General features: G+C 39.1%; 1 protein-coding gene across 5 annotated transcripts in view; it reads right to left on the reverse strand.

Annotated features, from left to right (window-relative positions):
* Positions 1-19,680, reverse strand: part of LOC149251571 (uncharacterized) — a 286,157-nt gene that overhangs the window by 25,027 nt on the left and 241,450 nt on the right. For all 5 annotated transcript variants that reach the window (XM_089459511.1, XM_089459512.1, XM_089459510.1 and 2 more), the window contains exons 9-10: positions 2,442-2,629; positions 1,866-2,267 (exon numbers count right to left, since the gene is read on the reverse strand). In XM_089459511.1, the coding sequence (XP_089315637.1) occupies positions 1,945-2,267; positions 2,442-2,629 (511 nt within the window). In that variant the 3' untranslated portion in view covers positions 1,866-1,944. The remainder of the gene's footprint in view (positions 1-1,865; positions 2,268-2,441; positions 2,630-19,680) is intronic.

Below are 19,680 nucleotides of genomic sequence, written 5' to 3' on the forward strand. Positions count from 1 at the left end.
TGATAATCCTGGTACTCATGTAGCTAGAGTTTCCCACTCTCTAGCATATTCGTCCACATCTCCTTTTTGTTGTAGCCTAGTGATTGTCTTAAAGAACTCTTCTTCTTTGACACCTTGGAACCTCCTAAAGAAAGCATTTTTGAATTTCCTCCAACTGATAGCATGTGTCGTTTTCTTCCACGACATATACCAATTATAAGCTTCGCCTTTCATTTGCATGGTTGCATGCTTGATTTTTTCATCGTCATTGTCAATACTGTAAATCTCGTAATACTCCTCTAAATTATTGAACCATGCAACATTGATTTTCTCGTTACGGTCAAATTTGGAAAGCTCAAGTTTTGCTCTTCGTTGATATGTGGCAATCGGTGGAGCGAAGAAGGGGAATTGGGCTGAGATCTGCATATTTTGAAAATTCGCGTTACTATTTGGTGGATTGGGGTTGGAAGATGTATGTGGAGATTCAGAGATACAAGGTGAGTCTAATGAGCTTGATGTATTTAAAGAATCAGGGTGTTGAGTAGCTTTATTACTCTGGTATATTGATCAATTGCAAGCTTCAGCTTTTGATAGATAAGGTTCATTGCCACCATTACTTCAGTATGATTCTGATCAAACTTATTTGAAAGTGTTGCATGTTCCTTTTAAGCTCGTCATAATTTTGTTGGAGTTTGAATCACTATTCTCACATTGTATCATGGAGCTTCTTAATGTTCTTGATATTTTCAGTGACCTTACTTTCAAGTTCTATAAATTTTTTACTAAATTCATTAGTCAATGATGACATTGATCAAGTGTGTGGTGGTGTATAGTGATCTAGCTTAACTCGTTTCTTTAACTTGTACCTAAATTTTTTATATTATTATTATTATATATTTGAACCTTAATTAAAATAAAACTCCGAACACAATAGGTTTATAATGGCGTGAACAACAATACGAATGGTGACGTTGAGAGAATGGAGTCAACAGACACAACTGTCAGGGAATTTGGGCAGTTAATTGCGGCGAATGGAAATTAATATGGCGGCCAGACATGGGGACAGGACAACAATCAAGACAATTGTGTGGTGGTAACGCAAAGTAGAAGTTGAAGGGTGTCAGGGTTCGACGGAGGTCGCATGAACAGGGAAATTGATAGCACGAATTGTGGAGATGATAGCGAACAGCACGAAAGGCGGGGAAACACGGCAGTGGTGGAAGTCAAATGACAGCACGGGGACAATGTCAAGGTTGTCAAAAGGAAGGGCAGTGAGTCGATCAGTTGATGGTGGGCAATAGGAGTGGTCGAACTACGAGTTGTACAACTACCGGCTGAGGACGAATTTCTCTGATACCAGATTAAGCAAACTTGATTTTACACTGTAGTTTAACAAATAATATGTATATATATTTTATTAGAAAATTGATTGATGAGTTTTACAAAAAGGGCCCCTGGTTTATATACGACCTTGGTTGTCTTTTCATGTAAGGACATCATCTTTTGATAGTGTCTTTTTCCTAATTTAACTATAATTACAAAATTACAAATTTTTACATAACAATGATGAAACCAACTGCTTGTTAGAAGCAAAAGCCCTTAAGCACACATGGATATAAAAATTTGTAATCAGGAAGCATGAACACTGCAGCAAAAAGGATACATAACAGGAATGTTCTATAAGTAGAAAGCCAAATGTGATTAGTAATGCTTTCTCCAATTGGAACATATTTGTGTACCCATATTGAACGCTTCACAATATTTTCATAATATGCATATCTACATCTAATGGAAAACACATGAAGTTATACATCAAGATGCTCAAACAGTTTGTGTGAACAAACAAAAAACTAGAATTACAATGATTTAATATACATTACATGTACCTTTGGCTCCTCATTAATGGGAAATAGTACAGCAAGAGAATTGAACCAGGAAAATGTGTATATTGTACAGTTCCTTCTGCTACCATCTGAACCACCCAACACCCTCGGTACTCTCATCTGGTTCTGTGTCATCCGTTACCTCAGTTTCATCATCTGAAATTTCTCTTTCCTCATCTGGAGCCACATTTATTCGATCCGCATGTGAAACTACCCAGTCAGAAAACTCAGGCTTTGAAACTAGTTCACACATAGCTTTCCTTGTGGATTCTCTTGTAAAACTTTTCCAATCTTCCTTTGAAAACTGCTTTCTTCCTGGTGTCTTATGGAAAGTTGAGTAATAGTCTTGTTCATCAATAGAAGCATTTGAAGATGGAGAACTCCTGGGTGGTGTTAAGAATAATCCTATAAAAGGCATTCTGAATTAATCATTTGCAACAATCATATGCTAAAAACGATAACAGCCTAAAGACTTGAGAAAATTCAAGCTTAATAAAAGGCACAGCACTTATCCCACAAGTCAGTATAATGAAAACATACATGAAAATCAAGATGGTACAACAGCATTAAACCATATACCTTGTGTAGGAGAATTCGGGGAACTGTATGTACTCTTTGGACTCCGTTGAAGGCTGTTAGCCTGTAAATAACGCCGTTCAGCATCCACTTTTGGTATATTAGTCAAAAACTGGACATGTGCCTGGTTCATATAACCTTTTGTAACCTTTTGTCTCCAAACATTTTGATTTGTTGTCAATGATAGGTCACTACAATAAAAACAGAAAAGTTTAACGTTCAATATGTTTTTGATTAGGAAAAACGCCTGTTAAAATAAGAAATATTTTTTTACCAGCAATTAGACCTGTTACAATAAGAACATTTTTATTGGGATTTAGAAACTAAACATTATCTTTATTTTATTTCAACAGAAGTATGATGCACAGGATAATTCAGAGCCCTTGCGTAAAATCGGAACAGCACCTCTATTTAAAGTCGTTTTTACTAGGTCCCATGGGGGCAGCTCAATTGGTGATCGAAGTAATGTGAGTCCTGAGAAAACTGAGAGATCCAAGGTTCAAATCCCCCCAATTGTGACTCAGTTTACGGAGAGGAGGTAGACCACCATAGGTTTACTAGTAGCTACATGTCAGGTGGGCTGTTGGGCTCCTTTGGGATACTAAAAAAAAAATTCCTTTTATTAGTGTGGGAAACAATGTTGCAAATATCACTTCGGGAAATATATCGCCCAGGGTTCGTAAAGAAACTTATCGGAAATATCAGCAAATAAACTTATCAGAAAATATCAGCAAGAATAAACTTGGAACTAAGAAACTTGGAAACTATCAGACAGATTGGCGAGCTGACAACTCAGGAAAAATCAGAAATATTGGGAGAAATCAGAGATATTTCCAACACCAATAATAGGGATTTTAACAACTATTTCCGATATGATAATGAGTAGCATGGACTGTGAAACCTTGGTATTCTGAAGTTATTTTATGCTGGTGACAATTGGCATATACACACGACATAAATCAAGTCATATCTATCGATATTTGTACATGGAATGCTGTATCTGAGAAACAATGAAAAGTATAGAGCAGATACAGAAAGGGAAATAACATTACATGTCCTAAAATTCCACATAAAAATTGGACAGATGATCCACCAGAGCAGAGCATAATCCTCAGCTTGTTTAAAAAGCAGATTGAGAACAACACCATTCTGCTGTGACCAGAACAACTGGACTTACATGACGCATCGAGCAAGATGCAGTTCAATAAGTTGATATATGAGATCTTATGGAGAACAACAAAATTGACCAATGGTTCTCAAAAACACTTCAATTTGTGAAACCATTTTAGATAATATCTTCCCATGAAAAAATAATGGGTCTGAAATCATCAACACATCAATAACTGAGTAGGAGGTGATTGTAACTCACTGTTTGCTGGTGAGGGAGTGGGTGGCTCTTCTTCAAGTGGTACAAGATGGGGAGCAGGTGGGTCCCATTTCTGGTGGTTCAAAGTCAGGTGCCTGTTGCCTCAAAATCTAGCGGCCATCTAAGAGGCCTCACAAGGAAAGGGCCAGACCTTGTCGTAACAATGAGAGAGATTGCCACTGTCACCTCCGCAATCTTCCTCCTGCTCTTTTCGTGGAATTGCAACACAAGAGAGGCATTCCAGTGATCACCTAAAGGGTATTCTAAATCATGGCTGCTTGGGAGCGGGAGCGGGGAGTGACATTTTCAAAAGCTCCTGGATCGAGGGTGATTTTGGGAGCGAATTTTATATAATATATATTTTCATGCATATATGTCAACAAAAGCATGTACAATGATGAATTAGTGATAAAAGACATAAAAACATGGATTAAACCATATAACATTTTTCATCAAGTAGTTATAATATTCATCAACCACAGGTCCACAAGTTACAAGTTCTCATTTATATAGCATGTAAGCATGCACATAACCAAAATAGCATCAAGTGCAATCCATCTTTGAACTGAAAATACATGGCCTCTAACATCCAAAAAAATCATGCTACAACAAATACCTACATATCATCAAAATCATTGCCTATCTTGGGTTATTTGTTATTAATGTCACCCCCAAAGCATTAACATAAGATAGAAAAAACGTAGCATGTCAAGTCAAGATTTTGTTCGAGTGACGAATACATTTTTAGTAGGGTAATGATAGAGGAGTTCAACAACCAATGTCACTAACATCTAGGTACATAGAAGGCTTGGTGCTCTTGATTAAATATGAGTTCCATATCCTAGTACATGACAAAATCCAATGGAAACTTTCCAATCCCCCCAATCCTGAAAAACTGATAAGTGTACTGGATTTTGAGTGAGATCTAAAATTCTGATTTCTCTATATGAAATCCAATGAGGTCGGAACCATTCTCAAACATCCTTTCATTTCATGGTAATGTTAAAAATTTAAGTAAAAAGATGAAAATAAAAAATAAAGGAGAATGTCACTTTTACTTTAACAATTTACCATTACCATGAATTGCATATCAATACTAAGGCCATAACCTTTGTTACCCACCACCTATGGGTGACACCCATAGGAGATTTGTTTCTCCTAGATGGTCCTCAGCAGACAGCCACCAGATAGCTCGATGTGCCACCATCTCTGCCACCTGAGCTAGCCATTATGCTCCCTCACCCACTTGTTATGATTGTATGTTTGAAGGTGGGTCTCCCAACCTCAAAGGTATGGCTTTCCATTATGTAGTTGGGTATTTTAGCTTACTTATGATGGACATTTTTGGGCATGGATTGGTGGAGGGATTTGCCAGAAAGAATGGTCTTGGTTTGCACTCTTTTCTCCTCTGTCCAACTTGGTGGTTAACCTTGTATCCTAGTCCCGTGGGATCTCATTTATTAGCAATTAGATTTAGGAATGCCACTACATGGGAAATCCTAATTTGGGTTGCGTAATCCCACTTCCCGATACCATATACATCACCCCCCTCTACTCATTATAACCCCATTTCATATTTTTCCCATTTAGGTCCATGTTTGTCCATTGGGTCCACGAGGAGTTAGCTTCCCCTTAACCTTGTCCACACTTTGGGTCCGGCTTGGAACGCTGCCTCAGAGGTTAATGCAACTAAAAAGAAAGGAAAAAGCATAATTTGGCCACTCTCAACAGGAAATGTACCACAAAATGCAAAAGATAGTCTAGACATACAAATTTAGCACGTAGGCAAAAGCCAAACATGAGTTCTACCCCCTATCATCATGGCCATCACCCTGGTTCCTAGGGCCCCTATAATGGCCCCCCACACCATTAAGGAACCCATGATTGTCCCAACCCCCGATGGGTGATGAACTGCCCAACCCCAAAGGAGCAATTTTTGTTATATCTCACACATCATGCTCTCATCCCCTAGAGCCCCGAGCAATTACAAAAGAAAAATCAATAAAAGGAAAAAGGCATATGAGGAAGGGTGCAAAAACAAAGGTCGACGTAACTCATGTACCACGATTGCATCCTCCTACGTATATACACCAAGTGTGGGCTTCCCTCATCATAGCTACCCTTGTACCATGGCATGTGGCTGGAAGCCTTCCCCTGATGCCCCAATCCATTCCATCATTATATCACATGCCACCTACCTCTTAATGGATGTACTATGGACCTAATACTCCCGTAAAGGTTGAAACCACGTAATAGGGTCCTTGGTTAACCTTCTCCTTGAACTTGGAGACACTTGTACAACGCATTTTAAAAGGGCATGCCACCATGAAGTGTCCACTTGCTTCCATGATTTGTAAGCTCATTCACTCAATTGCACTGATGATTTGTTGTAATAGAAGGTGAGGCGATGCATTGATCTTATACACAATTGTAGGTGGGTCTTCATTTTGGGGTTTGGTCTCCCTATACAAAGTCCAAACACTCCAGAGGGTCATATTGGCATTTCTAGGGTAAGCGTTGAGAACCATGGGCCTTCACTATAGCATTATGTAGATAGCCACATCATGGGATCCTTCAACTCCACTCATTGCTCGCTCATGTTCCATTTATTTGGCGATGATGATGCACCTGTACCACCTTGCCCAGTTGGCTACATACTTACACCACACACTTGGCAGTTGATTCAGGGCCCAAATGATGATGTGTCTCACCATAGGAGACAAAAGGAGGGCTTGCATCATTATTCTAATCCTTGCAGATGGGATACAGGCTTTTCAATCCATTTGGACACCCATGAGGATGTTTTTGTGCCCCCACAGCCACCTTGGGACACCACTGGTCATTTGCTTGGATATCAAGGGGCTACCCCCTTTATGACTATGTTTGGAGCCCATCCACTTATTTTGGCACATATTGGACTCCACTAGACCTTCTGAAGGCCCTCCTAGCTATTTATTTATAATTTTGGCCCTCTTAAGAGGCTTCTTTTTCATGTTATGGAGCTATTTGGTGGGATTGTCACCAATTAGGGTGTTATTTTGAACTTTAGAAACACTTTTAAGGGTTTGTTAGGCCAATTAGATGCATTTGAACTATTAGAGGCTCATATAGATACATGTGACAGCATTTGTAATTATCATCATCTCTTGGATTTGGATTCTATCTCTTCTTGAGAATCCCGCTATAGCTATTGGAGGACGAATTCGATAATCTTTGATGCATTTTGATATTTGAAAATCTTGTCTTGGTCTTGGAGCTTCGATTTTCTCTCTTTGATGATTGGATACATTCGTTATACTTGTGAGTACTCTTTCATGGTATATTTCTCTATTTCATGTCACAAGAATAATGTATGGAATTTTCGCTCATGGAACCTATGTTTTTGCCTTAATTGAAGTGCGAATTTGATTTTGTGAAGGCTTTGCAGATGTTACATGTCTAGTATGGTGAATGAATGTTCTAAGGGTTTACTATCTATGTAATTGCCTTGATAAGTCATCAAATTGCAGTAGTAAGAACTATAAATTTTCTTAGTAACCTAGTTGTTGCCTTTAGGGCCATACCAAGTCGCTAGGGAACTCCTTGATTGGGCACAAGATACTCCAAAGGTTGAAATCCCATTGACTCCATTCTCCCAATAGACTAGGCACTGGTCTAATCCTTGGTGATCACTTCAACGAAAATCTTTTCACCTTCATCTCTTTCTTTCTCTAAGCCCTAAACCTAGTGTCTCCTAGGGCATCACCCAAATTTTATTATAGCCATCCATTTGGTGACCAATTTGATCCATAGCTGCGTTGGTGTGTCCTCTAGGCCCTCACAAATTTTGAGATCAATCTCGTGGCTAGATTTGGAATTATTCCAATCCCTACCTCCAACTTCGTTCCTAGATTTGGAATTATTCCAAGCCCTAGCTCCAACTTAATTGGATAGTGGCTTCATTGAGGATCATCGCACTAAATCTCAAGACAAATCTAACTTCCTTGATCCTTTTCTCCTCCCTCACTTGGTCAAGCCCCTTTTGTTTGAAGTTTCATCTGAAGCCCTTGACCTTGTTTGGGTCCACTTGGGCTTCTTGGTGGTCCCACATCTTTATCACTCAAATTTCACAAGGATCATCTTGGAGGCCTATTCTCCTAGGATTCTTAGGTCTAGGGCGTCCTTTCATGAGATAACCCTTCATCCCTAAGCCTAGGATCCCTTTAGCCCTTCTTGGAGAACCATACACCTTGCTTCTTGAGCAAGTAACCTCTTTCATTTGAGCCTCTCCTTTGAATAGGCCCTTGAAATCACTGCTTTTAGATCATTGGTATACCATTCATAGGTGATTTCCCTATTACCGGGACTCCTCCCATTGATGAATGTTTGTAAAGAACAGGGAGCTTTGGCTGAGGTGACAGTGGGCTATTGCTCCATTGTTGCCATTTGACCTAGTAGTTGCTCTCTAGAAACCCCTCCTAGGACCCTGCTAGATTGAGCACTAACATTTTTGGCATCGTTGCCAAGGACACGAGACGTGTGTCTTGTTTCCCTTACAACATCATTGATATATCATTTTTGGTGACTCCATTGGTAGAACAAAGCCCTAGTTCTTCATTGAACTTTAAGGCCAATGCTTATAGGGTGAAGCAAGCATTTCTCTAGGCATCTCTAAATTCACCCTGGTGACTCCTACATAATTTGCATGTATATCTCAATAGGATGTGTTTCTTTGATAATTTTTTTCTTTGGACATCACTAGCATCCCTGAGCACCCTAATCATGTCACAGGGAAGATGGTACATGTAGTGCCCATGTTTGATGGTGATCCACTTTCTACAAATGATCATGTAGAAAGATTTATTGCGCATACTACAAAGATGAAAGTGGTCCACCAGGATGTCCTTATATTGTTGTTTATGAGATCCCTCCATGGTCATAATTCATGGTTGCATAATCACGAACCTAGGAGCATCTCATCTATTGAGGAATTCTTTGATGGCTTTCTTAGATATTTTCAAGTATGCCCTGCACTAAGCATTCAAGAAGAAGCCTTCATTAAGCATCACGATGACCTTGGGAATCTAGATGATGAGCAGGAAGGAGGGTCCTCCCTAGGTCCACATGATGAAAAGGGTGATCAAGATAATTTTCAAAACATGTGTGATAGGGAGAATGAGTCTATGGAAAGTGAAGTTGAGATTAACCCTACCTTTTCCAAGGATACTGTTTCTAATAATCCGCTCTTTGAAGACCTTGGAGAAGGTGATCTCGTAACCCCTTCAAACATCGATATCATTGAATATTTTACATATTGAAGAAGGGAAGTGGGAGGTGCATGGGAATCGTTTTGACAAGGTCCCTATCTATGACACTATGATGAGGATATCAATAGGATCCTCATCTCATTCACAATCCTAGGGTTGTAGTTGAGTTACATGTAAACCCTTTCCTCAACCCTTATTGTAACAAAGAATCATTTCTCTCAACTGAATATGATCATCATGAGCAACCTGCTTGTTCTATCTCCCCATCTCATATGTATCCCTTTCCTTCCAATCATAACCCTAGTATGGCCATAAAGCGTGAGATGAATGATAAGGACCATGATGAGAACGATATCCCTAAGATTGCCATCCATCAGAGGTTTATGAGCTTGATTGTTGATCAATGATATCTCTATATTTTGGTTGAAATAAAGGATCTTGTGGAGTAGATTACATCGCTTTGTTTCCTCTTCCCCCGTGATACTCCATGTGTGGTCATTTTGCTTTCCCACCTCCTGCCCTTTTGACCTTCCATGTAGTCATTCTTGCCCTTGCTTTTTGATCTATTGCATGAATAAGCAAAGGGACAATTGTTCTCATATTGACTAGATAATATGTTGGTTGCATTGGGTCTATTATTACACTTAGTATTCGCCTAAGATAATATGCATGTTAAGGTAGGATGCATTGCATATTGATTTTCGCATTAGAATAAATATCATATCCTTTTATCATGCTAGAGTAGGTGCATTTAGAATAATGTTTATTTCTTGTTGATTTTTATGGCCTAACATAAGCACAGGCATTCATGAGACGCCATAAAAACATGTTTCCCCGGGTGTTTAATCTTTGATGTGCAGGTAACAGGTTTGTTGTCCTAAGAGATTGTTGGTGTTCTCATGAGCTCCCCGTTCGCGTACGTTCATGCAATCCACTGAGAGATCATGTCTCAGTTGGAGTTGAATGTTACCCACCACCTGCGGCTGAAACCCATAGGAGAATTTTTTCTCCTAGATGGTCCTCAGCCAGCAACCAGTAGCCCCTTACAGCCAACAGATAGCTCAATGTGCTATCATCTCTGCCACCTAAGCCAGCCATTATGCTCCCTCACCCACTTGTTATGATCGTATGTTTGAAGGTGGGCCTCCCAACCCCAAAGGTATGGCTTTCCATTATGTAGTTGGGTAATTTAGCTTACTTATGATGGACACTTTTGGGCATGGAATGGTGGGGGGATTCGGCAAAAAGAATGGTCTTGGTTTGTACTCTTGTTTCCTTTGTCCAACTTGGTGGTTAACCTTGTACCCTAGTCTCGTGGGATCTCCTTTATTGGCTATTAGCTTTAAGAATGCCACTAAATGGGAAATCTCGATTTTCGTTGCGTGGTCCCGCTTCCTGATACCATATACATCACTCCACTCCGCTCATTATAACCCCATTTCATACTTTTTCCATCCAAGTCCACATTTTTCCATTAGATCTGCAAGGAGTTAGCTTCCCCTTCCCCTTGTCCACACTTTGGGTCGGGCTTGGAATGATGCCCCAGAGGTTGATGCAGCGAAAAGGAAAGAAAAAAGCATAATTTGACCACTCTCAATAGGAAATGTATCACAAAATGTAAAATATGGTCGGGAAATACAAATTTAGCATGTGGGAAAAAACCAAACATGAGCACTACCCCCTATCATCATGGTCCTCACCCTGGTTCCTAGGGCCCCTACATTGACCCCCTACATCACTAAGGAACCCATGATTGTCCCAACCCCTGGTGGGCAATGAATTGCCCAACCACAAAGGGGTAATTACTGTTATATCTTCCACATCATGCCCTCATCCCCTAAAGCCTCGGGTAGTTATAAAAGAAAAATCAATAAAAGGCAAAAGGCATATGAAGAAGGGTGGAAAAACAAAGGTCGGGGTAACTCATGTACCACGATTGCACCCTTCTACATCTATACAGCAACCGTGGGTTTCCCTCATCATAACTACCCTTGTACCATGGCATGTGGCTTAGAGCCTTCCCCTAATGCCCCACTTCATTCCATCATTATATCACATGCCACCTGCCTCTTAACGGATGTACTATGGACCTAACACTCCCTTAAAGGTTGAAACCACCTAATAGGGTCCTTGGTTAACCTCCTTCTTGAACTTGGGGACACTTGTACAACCCATTATGGAAGGGCATGCCACCATGATGTGTCCACTTGGTTCCATCATTTATAAGCTCATTTACTCAATTGCACAGATGATTTGTTGTACTAGAAGGTGAGGGAAGGCATTGGATCTTATACAGGATTGCAAGTGGGTCTTCATCTTGGGGTTTGGTCTCCCAATACAGGGTCCAAGCCCTCCAGAGGGTCATATTGGCATTTGTAGGGTGAGCGTTGAAAGCCATGCGCCTCCACTATAGCAGAGAGCAGAGAGCCACATCACGGGATCCTTCAACTCCCTCATTGCTCGCTCGTGTTCCATTTATTTGATTATGATGATGCACCACACTTGGTAGCTAAATACAGGGCTCAGATGATGATGTGTCTCACCATAAGAGACAAAGGGAGGGCTTGCATCATTATTTCAGCCCTTGCAGATGGGATATAGGCTTTTCGATCCATTTCGAGACCCGTGAGGATGTTTTTGTGCCCCCACAGCCAATTGGGGGTACCAATGGTTATTTGCTTGGATATCAAGGGGCCACCCCCTTTATGACTGTTTGGAGCCCATCCACTTATTTTGGCACACATAGGACTCCACAAGACCTTCCAAAGGCCCTCCTACCTATTTAGTTATCATTTTGGCCCTCTTAAGAGGCTTATATTTCATGTCATGGAGCATTTTGGTGGGCTTGTCACCTATTAGGGTGTTATTTTGCACATTAGAGACACTTTTAATGGTTTGTTAAGCTAATTAGACTCATTTGAACTATTAGAGGCTCATATAAATACATGAGACCTCATTTGTAATTCTCATCGTCACTTAGATTTGGATTCTATCTCTTCTTGAGAATATCGCAAAGTTAAGGAGGGTTTGACCATGTTTGACCATAGATTCGTTGAAGGTCATTTTGACCTAGTTGTTGGCTAGAGGTCTAGGTATGTCTCTTGTTGAACAGAGGAATTTCTCTATAGAAAAGGTTGTTGAGTTTTTCCCCTTAGTTGGTTTTCCTAGGGTAAATCTTGTGCTCTCTTTGTGCATTGCGATCTCTATTGTTCTATTCTTTTTATATAGTTGAATTTCTGAAGTATAATCATTTAATGATACTCTGGAAAAATTAAAAAGAAGATCAGCATCATTAGAAGCTAAGTCACCAGATTCGTCCTAAACCCCTTGCGAATCCCGAATCCGGCGAATCCGACACGATTCGGTCCGGATTCGTGTCCAAATCACAGGACACGTCGTGTCCGAGGGCGTGTCGCGATTTTCAAAAGCGTGTCACGATTTTAGGACACATGTCCGGTTTCCAGGACTCGCTAACCTCAGTGCGGGAATGAAAAGGGCGTGTTTGCTCAGTAAAATTGTCATTTGGCAAGTGATTTGTGTTGTTGGCAAGTGATTTGTGCTGTTGGAGCAAGGAGTAAAGCATTTTGGCAGCTTCATGATCAAGTCTAGGCCCTAGTATTGATATGCTATTCATGGTAATGTTAAATTCTTAAAGTAAAAGTGACATTCTCCTTAATCTTCATTTTCATCCTTTTACTTAAATTTTTAACATTACCATGAAATGACTCAGGATGTTTGAGAGTGGTTCCGACCTCATTGGATTTCATATGGAGAAAGTAGAATTTTAGATTTCATTCAAAATCTAGCAGACTTATCAGTTTTTCAGGATTTTAGGATTGGGGGATTGCAATGTTTCTATTGAATTTTGTCATGTATTAGGGTATGGAACTCGTATTTAATCAAGAGCACCAAACCAAGAGCTTCTGAATATGTCGCTCCCCGCTTTCGCTCCTGCTCCCAAGTAACACTGTTCCTGATGATATGGGTCTAGACACCACTGTTGAGTTGGCATTGGCCAACATGGATCTCAATGATCCAGTGCTAGAGCCTGTTAGATTTGATGACTTAGAGGGGTCAACCTCCATACCAGCAGATGCAGACGCGACTATGGATACAGCGGAGTAGGAGGATGTAGAGGAGAGCAGTGGGGACCATGATGATGGGGACAGTGATGTTGATTGATGCCTTGAGGCTTGTATACCTCTAGTTGTTTTATATTTTCTATTTCTATTTGGCATTGGCATTGCACCAACACTACCTATGTAACACATTTTGATTTGATGACTTAATGAGAAAACTACAGTTGTCAGTGTGTTTATCTTACTATCTTGTAGTTGTAAGTTGTCTTTCAGTTATGAATTATGAATCATGATTTAAATTTTTAATAGATTTATCATTATGTGACCAGTACCACTGACATTTATTTGAATTTTGTATGTACTATGCATGCTAATAGCTATAGATCAAGATCTATGTTTGAAATCAATAAATTTGTATCATTAATTAAAATTTGTGTAAGAAATATGATAATATCTCATTTTTAATATATATGTATATTTTTTAAATTTATATATATATATATATATATATATATATATATATATATATTTAATAAAATAATATATAATGTGTCTTGTTCCTGGGGGTCAACGTGTCCGAATCCGACACCACGAATCTCGAATCCTACGTGTCCCGAATCCCCGTGTCAGATGACTTAGATTAGAAGTAATTATCAGTTTTCATAAATATTATGCTAGTATGTATTGCACTTGAAAAATCAACAAATTTAACCATCTAAAAGGCTAGATTCTAAGTTAAATGGCTCAACAAGGTTAAATTCAAGGCCAATTACCTCCAACGCTCATCTAGAGATGACCTAATTGAGTTCATCCCTCTGAATTTTCCCTAGTGACTTGCCTAAAAGGACTTAGAAAATAAGATAAGGGGAAAATATTGGAGTTTTGAAGGTTTTTTACCAACACCAAGGATTCCACAGCCTATCCCTACTTGGGTTATGGTGTCCTTAGGGCTTGTTACCCACCAAAATGGGTAACCCTGTAAGAGAAAGCTTTTCTCCTATGTTTGAGCCCCTGATATTCACTTGTTGATGATGAAATGCCATGTGCCCCTGCCATCTACATCATCCACATACATCTCACCATACTACATTTCATCTTGGATGAAAGTGGGCCATTATTCAAAAGGTACTTTGATTATTTTGTAATCAGTTGCTTATACTTGTTTGTTTTGGGCATTTAGTATAGATAAAATGTTGATATCGAAAATTGATCGATCTTGACTATAAATCTATTCTCTCATCTTACTAGGGGAGTTAATCTTTAGCCCTAGTCATTGGGACGTCCCTTAAGGCCCCTTAAGGCCCTAGATTATTCTTTGTTATAGATAATTGCATTTTTAAACTTTTTCAACAATTTACACTTCATAAGCAATTATATAGAGAGAACAACAACATCAACAATGCAGTGGAACAGTAAAGAACAACAGAAGAAAACCATACACAATAGACACCAAGATTTAGGTCAAATACTCTGGCAAAACCCCACAAGGAAGAAAACCCAAAAATCAATTCTTCTTCTTCATTAGATATCATCAAATGTTTAATTGAGATACAAAGTACAACAATAATGAGACATCAATCACATTAGGCCTCCAAGGATACAAGATCCTCATCCACAAGATCTCTAATAGATTTCCATATCACTATCACAATTATCATATATCTTTGTCAAGTATAACTGTCATAAATGCCGTTGTCAGAAGGACAAGTTTCACTGCCATCCATTCTTGTCATAATCTGATTGTCGCACATCATTGTCATAAGGATATGGCCATACATCACTATTGTCAAGTATCACATTTCTATCATAAGGATATGGCCTATTGCCACACAATCTAGCAGGGCTCCTAGGAGGGGTACCTAAGGGACAACTACTAGACCAGATGACAACAATGGGACAAAGACCCATTGTCACCTCAGTCAGTGTCCCCTGCTCCTTACGAACTTTCACTAATGGGAGGAGTCTCGGTATGAATGAAATCACTAATAATGGTAGCATCAACAACTACGTATAATGTAATTCCAAGGCCCATTCAAAGGAGAAGCTCAATATGAGGCTCACTTGCTTCAATGAAGCTAAATTGCTCCCCAAGGAAGACCTAAGGTGGAAGGATTAGACCTAGGGTTTAGGGGTGTTCAGCAACAATGAGTATGCCTCAGGTTAAGACCCTCAATATGATATAGAACCTCTAAAGTAGCTTTCAAGTGGACTTTTGCTCTTTGAGAGACCTAGATTTGATCCACACAAGATCTAGGGTTTATGACTTTATCATGGGAGGAAAATCTCCTAGGTGCACGCTAGATCAAGCTAGGGCAATGAAAAGGGTCAAAATGATTAACTTCCTTTGAGTTTTATGTGCAAAGACCCTCAAGAAAACCCTTCACCAAGGCGTTCAAAGTGCTTTTCACGATTGCAGCTAGGGTTTTAGTTTTCTCACAATCTAACCATGGGAATTGTCTCAAATTTGGAGGAAATCAATGTTGAATGTTGTTGTCATTGATGTCAACCCTGAAGTTTGATTTTGACTAAACACTTGTCGTTGACGTCAAATTGTAAATGAACACTCTTAATATTTGTGTGAATTACATCAATTTGGAAGCTCTATTGTTGGATGGCTAAAAACCCCAAATCGAGAGTTCGAATATCTTGGTCAATGGACATACCTCGCATTTGTTTGAAGTTTTGAAGAAGAAAATCATTGAGTTTGCCTTGGAGATTCTCGTAATCAGATTCTCCTCGTCAAGATGTTTCTGGTGGTATGTGGCACGCCATGAGAGGCCTCCTAGTTTGAGTTATATTCATGTTTGAAGTTGAAGACCCAATCAATGGAGAAAAACCCCACAAGGTGTTGATGTGGCATGGTTTCATTGGTTTACCTAAGGCTCACTAAATATCAAAGCAAAGGTGAAATATTTAAATGCAGTATAAGGCACATTAAATAAGAAAGTCAAAATTTGATGGTCTTACTAAACCCTAATGGCACCACTAAACTCAGCCTTGAATTAGGATTAAAAATTTAAAAATTAGTTATTTCTCTCTAACAATTATTCCAACCACTCACCTTTAGAAGACCCTCCATAATCTATAAAAGGAGGCATAATACCTCTCTTCAAGCAATGGTTTGAAAATGAATATCATTTGAAGTTGAGTCCCGAAATACCTTTTGCCCTGCAATGATTGACAAGATCAAATATAAGGAGTCTTTTGTTTGGGTGTTTGTGACTACCGATTTTTGGTTTTTGTTTTGTTTTGATTGATAAAAGCGTTACGCTTTATTGCAGCATTCGATTGGATTGTCCTAGCTCTCATCTATTAACCTTAAAAGAATTGTGACCTTCATTTTTGTACACATTAGCCTCTCATTAGGGGCATTTTTTACATTAGGGTTTTGTTTTCATTAAAGTTTAATTTTGGGACTAGTTACTCGTTGAAACCTTTGAGCTTCGTTGGTTTTCTTTGGTATCCTTTTGTACAGGTCATCGACCCTCATCTAGGGCATCATTTCGGAAGCATGATTTTTGTACCCTCAACCTTGTGGTTTGCACAAGTGACCTCGGCCTATATGCAGAAAGCGAAGGATCAATGGACCTAAGGGTTCTTGGGTTTATAAAGGAAAGTTTTAAGTTTTCATTTTTGGTTTGAGTTTCGTTGGGGATTTGTTAGACCTCAGCCCTCATTAGGGATCCTATTACAGGTCCAAATTATCAGTCCTATGGCTAGTTTGGGCATAAGAAAAGAGCACAAAATCCTTGAAACGCTAATCTGAACAAGTGATAGCAATAATAAAACTTGTGTTCAGCATTTGATGTTGAGGACAATAAAATTAGGGTCTAGTAGGGGTTGAACAAAACCTCAATTCAAACATTTGGCAGCCTAGTGTTGACAAACCAATTTCAATAACGAGTTCACTTGCCCATTGTGGTTGACAACTTGGATTTTAACTGACATATATATGTAACATAAGTCACCTTGTTGTATAAACAGTTGTGTAACCTCATGATCTTGCAAATAGTAGTTGTCCTACTTGAGCAATACACTACCTAGTTAGGGAAAACCTCTGAGCTTTCAGACTACAGGATTTGCAGTTGGTCTCAGTTTGCTTGTAAATGCCATGTCTGCAGCTTGATTTCACTATCTTTGCAATTCGATTACAATGGCATATTGTGGTTTGAAGGCTTGATGAAGTGCTTATAATATTCTCACGACCTCCTTGAACTTCAAAGCAGTGCTGCCTCCCATCTTAAACATATTGACACTGTGAATTCTGAAGCAGTTCTCTATACAGGTGTATCCCATCATATGTACATGTGACTTGAATTTAAAACAAGCCAACCTATTGAGGTATCTCAAATTAAAGTTGATTCAAGCAGCAGTGATAATCTCATTATATTTGATAGTAGAGACAGTGATCATAGGTTGATGCAGAAGTCTATAAATACATCTAATAAATTAAAAGACTTGTCCTCGTCAGTTTATGTTGGAAGTTTGGCGAAAGTTTTGTATCTCCTTTGGAATTAACACGTTGAAGATTGGACAGAGGCAATATTTGCCAAGTTGACATTCAAACATTTGTCACTGCTTGGAACACAATTAGTGTACACGGGGTTGACATAGTGTTTATGACAGATTGGCACATTGACATTGAGGTTTGATTAATTCGGTATATTGTTGTTCGATGAAGCCTTGAGAGACTTTGATTTCTTTTTGAGATATATCCGTGCATATGTAATATGGTAAGGAAGAGGTTGGGTCCCACGTTCAAATATTTTATTTGGTTGCAATTTTGTTGCACAGTTTACAAAGGTTGGTGATTGATGTTTGGAGGGAGCATGGAAATTTATATATTGTAGAGTAATTAATTTGCACCTTTTGGTTTAATTTGTTCCTATATAGTTATTTTGGATCAAAGTTGGGAAGTAGGAGACAATGTGCAATTTGTAGAATGATTAAACACGACTTTTGAAAAAATTGTTGATCCAAATTGAGAACCGGGAAAAGTACTGAGATAAGAGCTTAGAGACGAATTTTGTTGAAGTAGTTGATGACAAAGTTTTGCTAGTCGTGGCAATGACATTACAGGGTTAACAATGATTTTGTCATTCATCTAAGCAATCAGAGTTTGAGACAACAGAGAGGGGTTGCATCATTTTGTTGCAACATTTGAGACAGTGTAAGGTTGGGCACAGGATAGATTGGTGTCACCTAGGATTGTGCTCGTGGGCATAAGTTAGCACTGTCAACAGTGGCAATGTTACAAGATTGTGGTGTCAGGGCAGAGATACGGTGCAGATCATTGTGTTAGTGGATTGGACATACTTCTACTAGAGTTATTAACAGGTATATCTATATGACGAGCAGTGTTGGTCAGTTGTGAAGCTAAGGTTTGATGTGCAGTTTGGACAAAGATAGAAGTGGTTGATGTTGACAACTGAAGTTTGAGGTACAAAGGCGGATTCTTTTTGACAGAGTTTGTGGTGCAATTCTCTTATATTGTAGGTTTTGTGTTGATTCAGAGCATAGGTGGATCCAGTCTGAAAATTGTGCAATGTGATCCATTGGCTGATGGGCGACAGGTTGGTGCAAAGTAGGTGATTGGAGCCACCTTTAGGTTAGAGCCTAAGAACACTTTAGGGTGGCAGGGTGGCACTAGAGTAGGCTATAGCCTGCACAGGGCGTTAGAGCATTTGTCCAGTTGTAGCTAGTACACAAGGTGTTGGAGCATCCGTCAAGTTGGAGCCTAAGATCTAGGGCATTGGAGCATCCTCCTAGTTGCAATTGGTAAACAAGGTGTTGGAGCATCCTACAGGTTGGAGCCCGTAAATCAAGGGGTTGGAGTCTCCTTCAATTGGAGTTGAAAATTTGATGTAATTTTTTTGAAGACAAATATTAAGAAGTGTTCGGTGGTTTTTGACCCATAGGGGTTTTCCACCTAAAAATCTTTGTGTCTATTGTCTTGATTATTGTTCATTGTTTAATGGTGTTGCTTACCATTTATGTTGATGAAATGTTAAAGATAATTAATGCTCTGAAAGATTAAAAATACTAATTGATAAGAAATATTGATTCACCCCCCTCTCAGTATTTCCAACAATCTAGAGGAAACATCAGCGCAGAAGGTTGTCCAAGTCATTTTGCAAAAGCTTTTCTCTAATGCAATTCACATCAAGCCCTAGCAGGTTGTCTAGGTTTAGGGCTGAGATTTAAAAAGAGAAAAAGAAGGGAAAAAGGGGTGATCACCAAATTTGCATGGATTGGTGCCTTATCATTGGGCTATAGAGTTTATGCTATTCAAATTTGGCCGAAATTGTCTTCAAGGAGGCTAAAAAGTGATGCCCTAGCAAGCACTCTTTAAGATTTACCCACCAAAAATCAATGGACATTTATGGAAGAAAAACAAGCTTTACTCCACTAGGTACATTCATCTACTTGGTATCAATGAGTAACATGCACAAATATGCAATCTAACCATCTTTCACAATGATATTTAATAATTAGAGAACAAAAGAAAAAGCTAGTTATAAAATTTCCACATTAAACATTTTTCATGTAAA

This window comes from Pinus tabuliformis, chromosome 7 (assembly GCF_031772625.1).
Source record: "Pinus tabuliformis cultivar Carrire ecotype Pingquan chromosome 7, CPIR1, whole genome shotgun sequence".
In the NCBI taxonomy this organism is placed as follows: Eukaryota; Viridiplantae; Streptophyta; class Pinopsida; order Pinales; family Pinaceae; genus Pinus; species Pinus tabuliformis.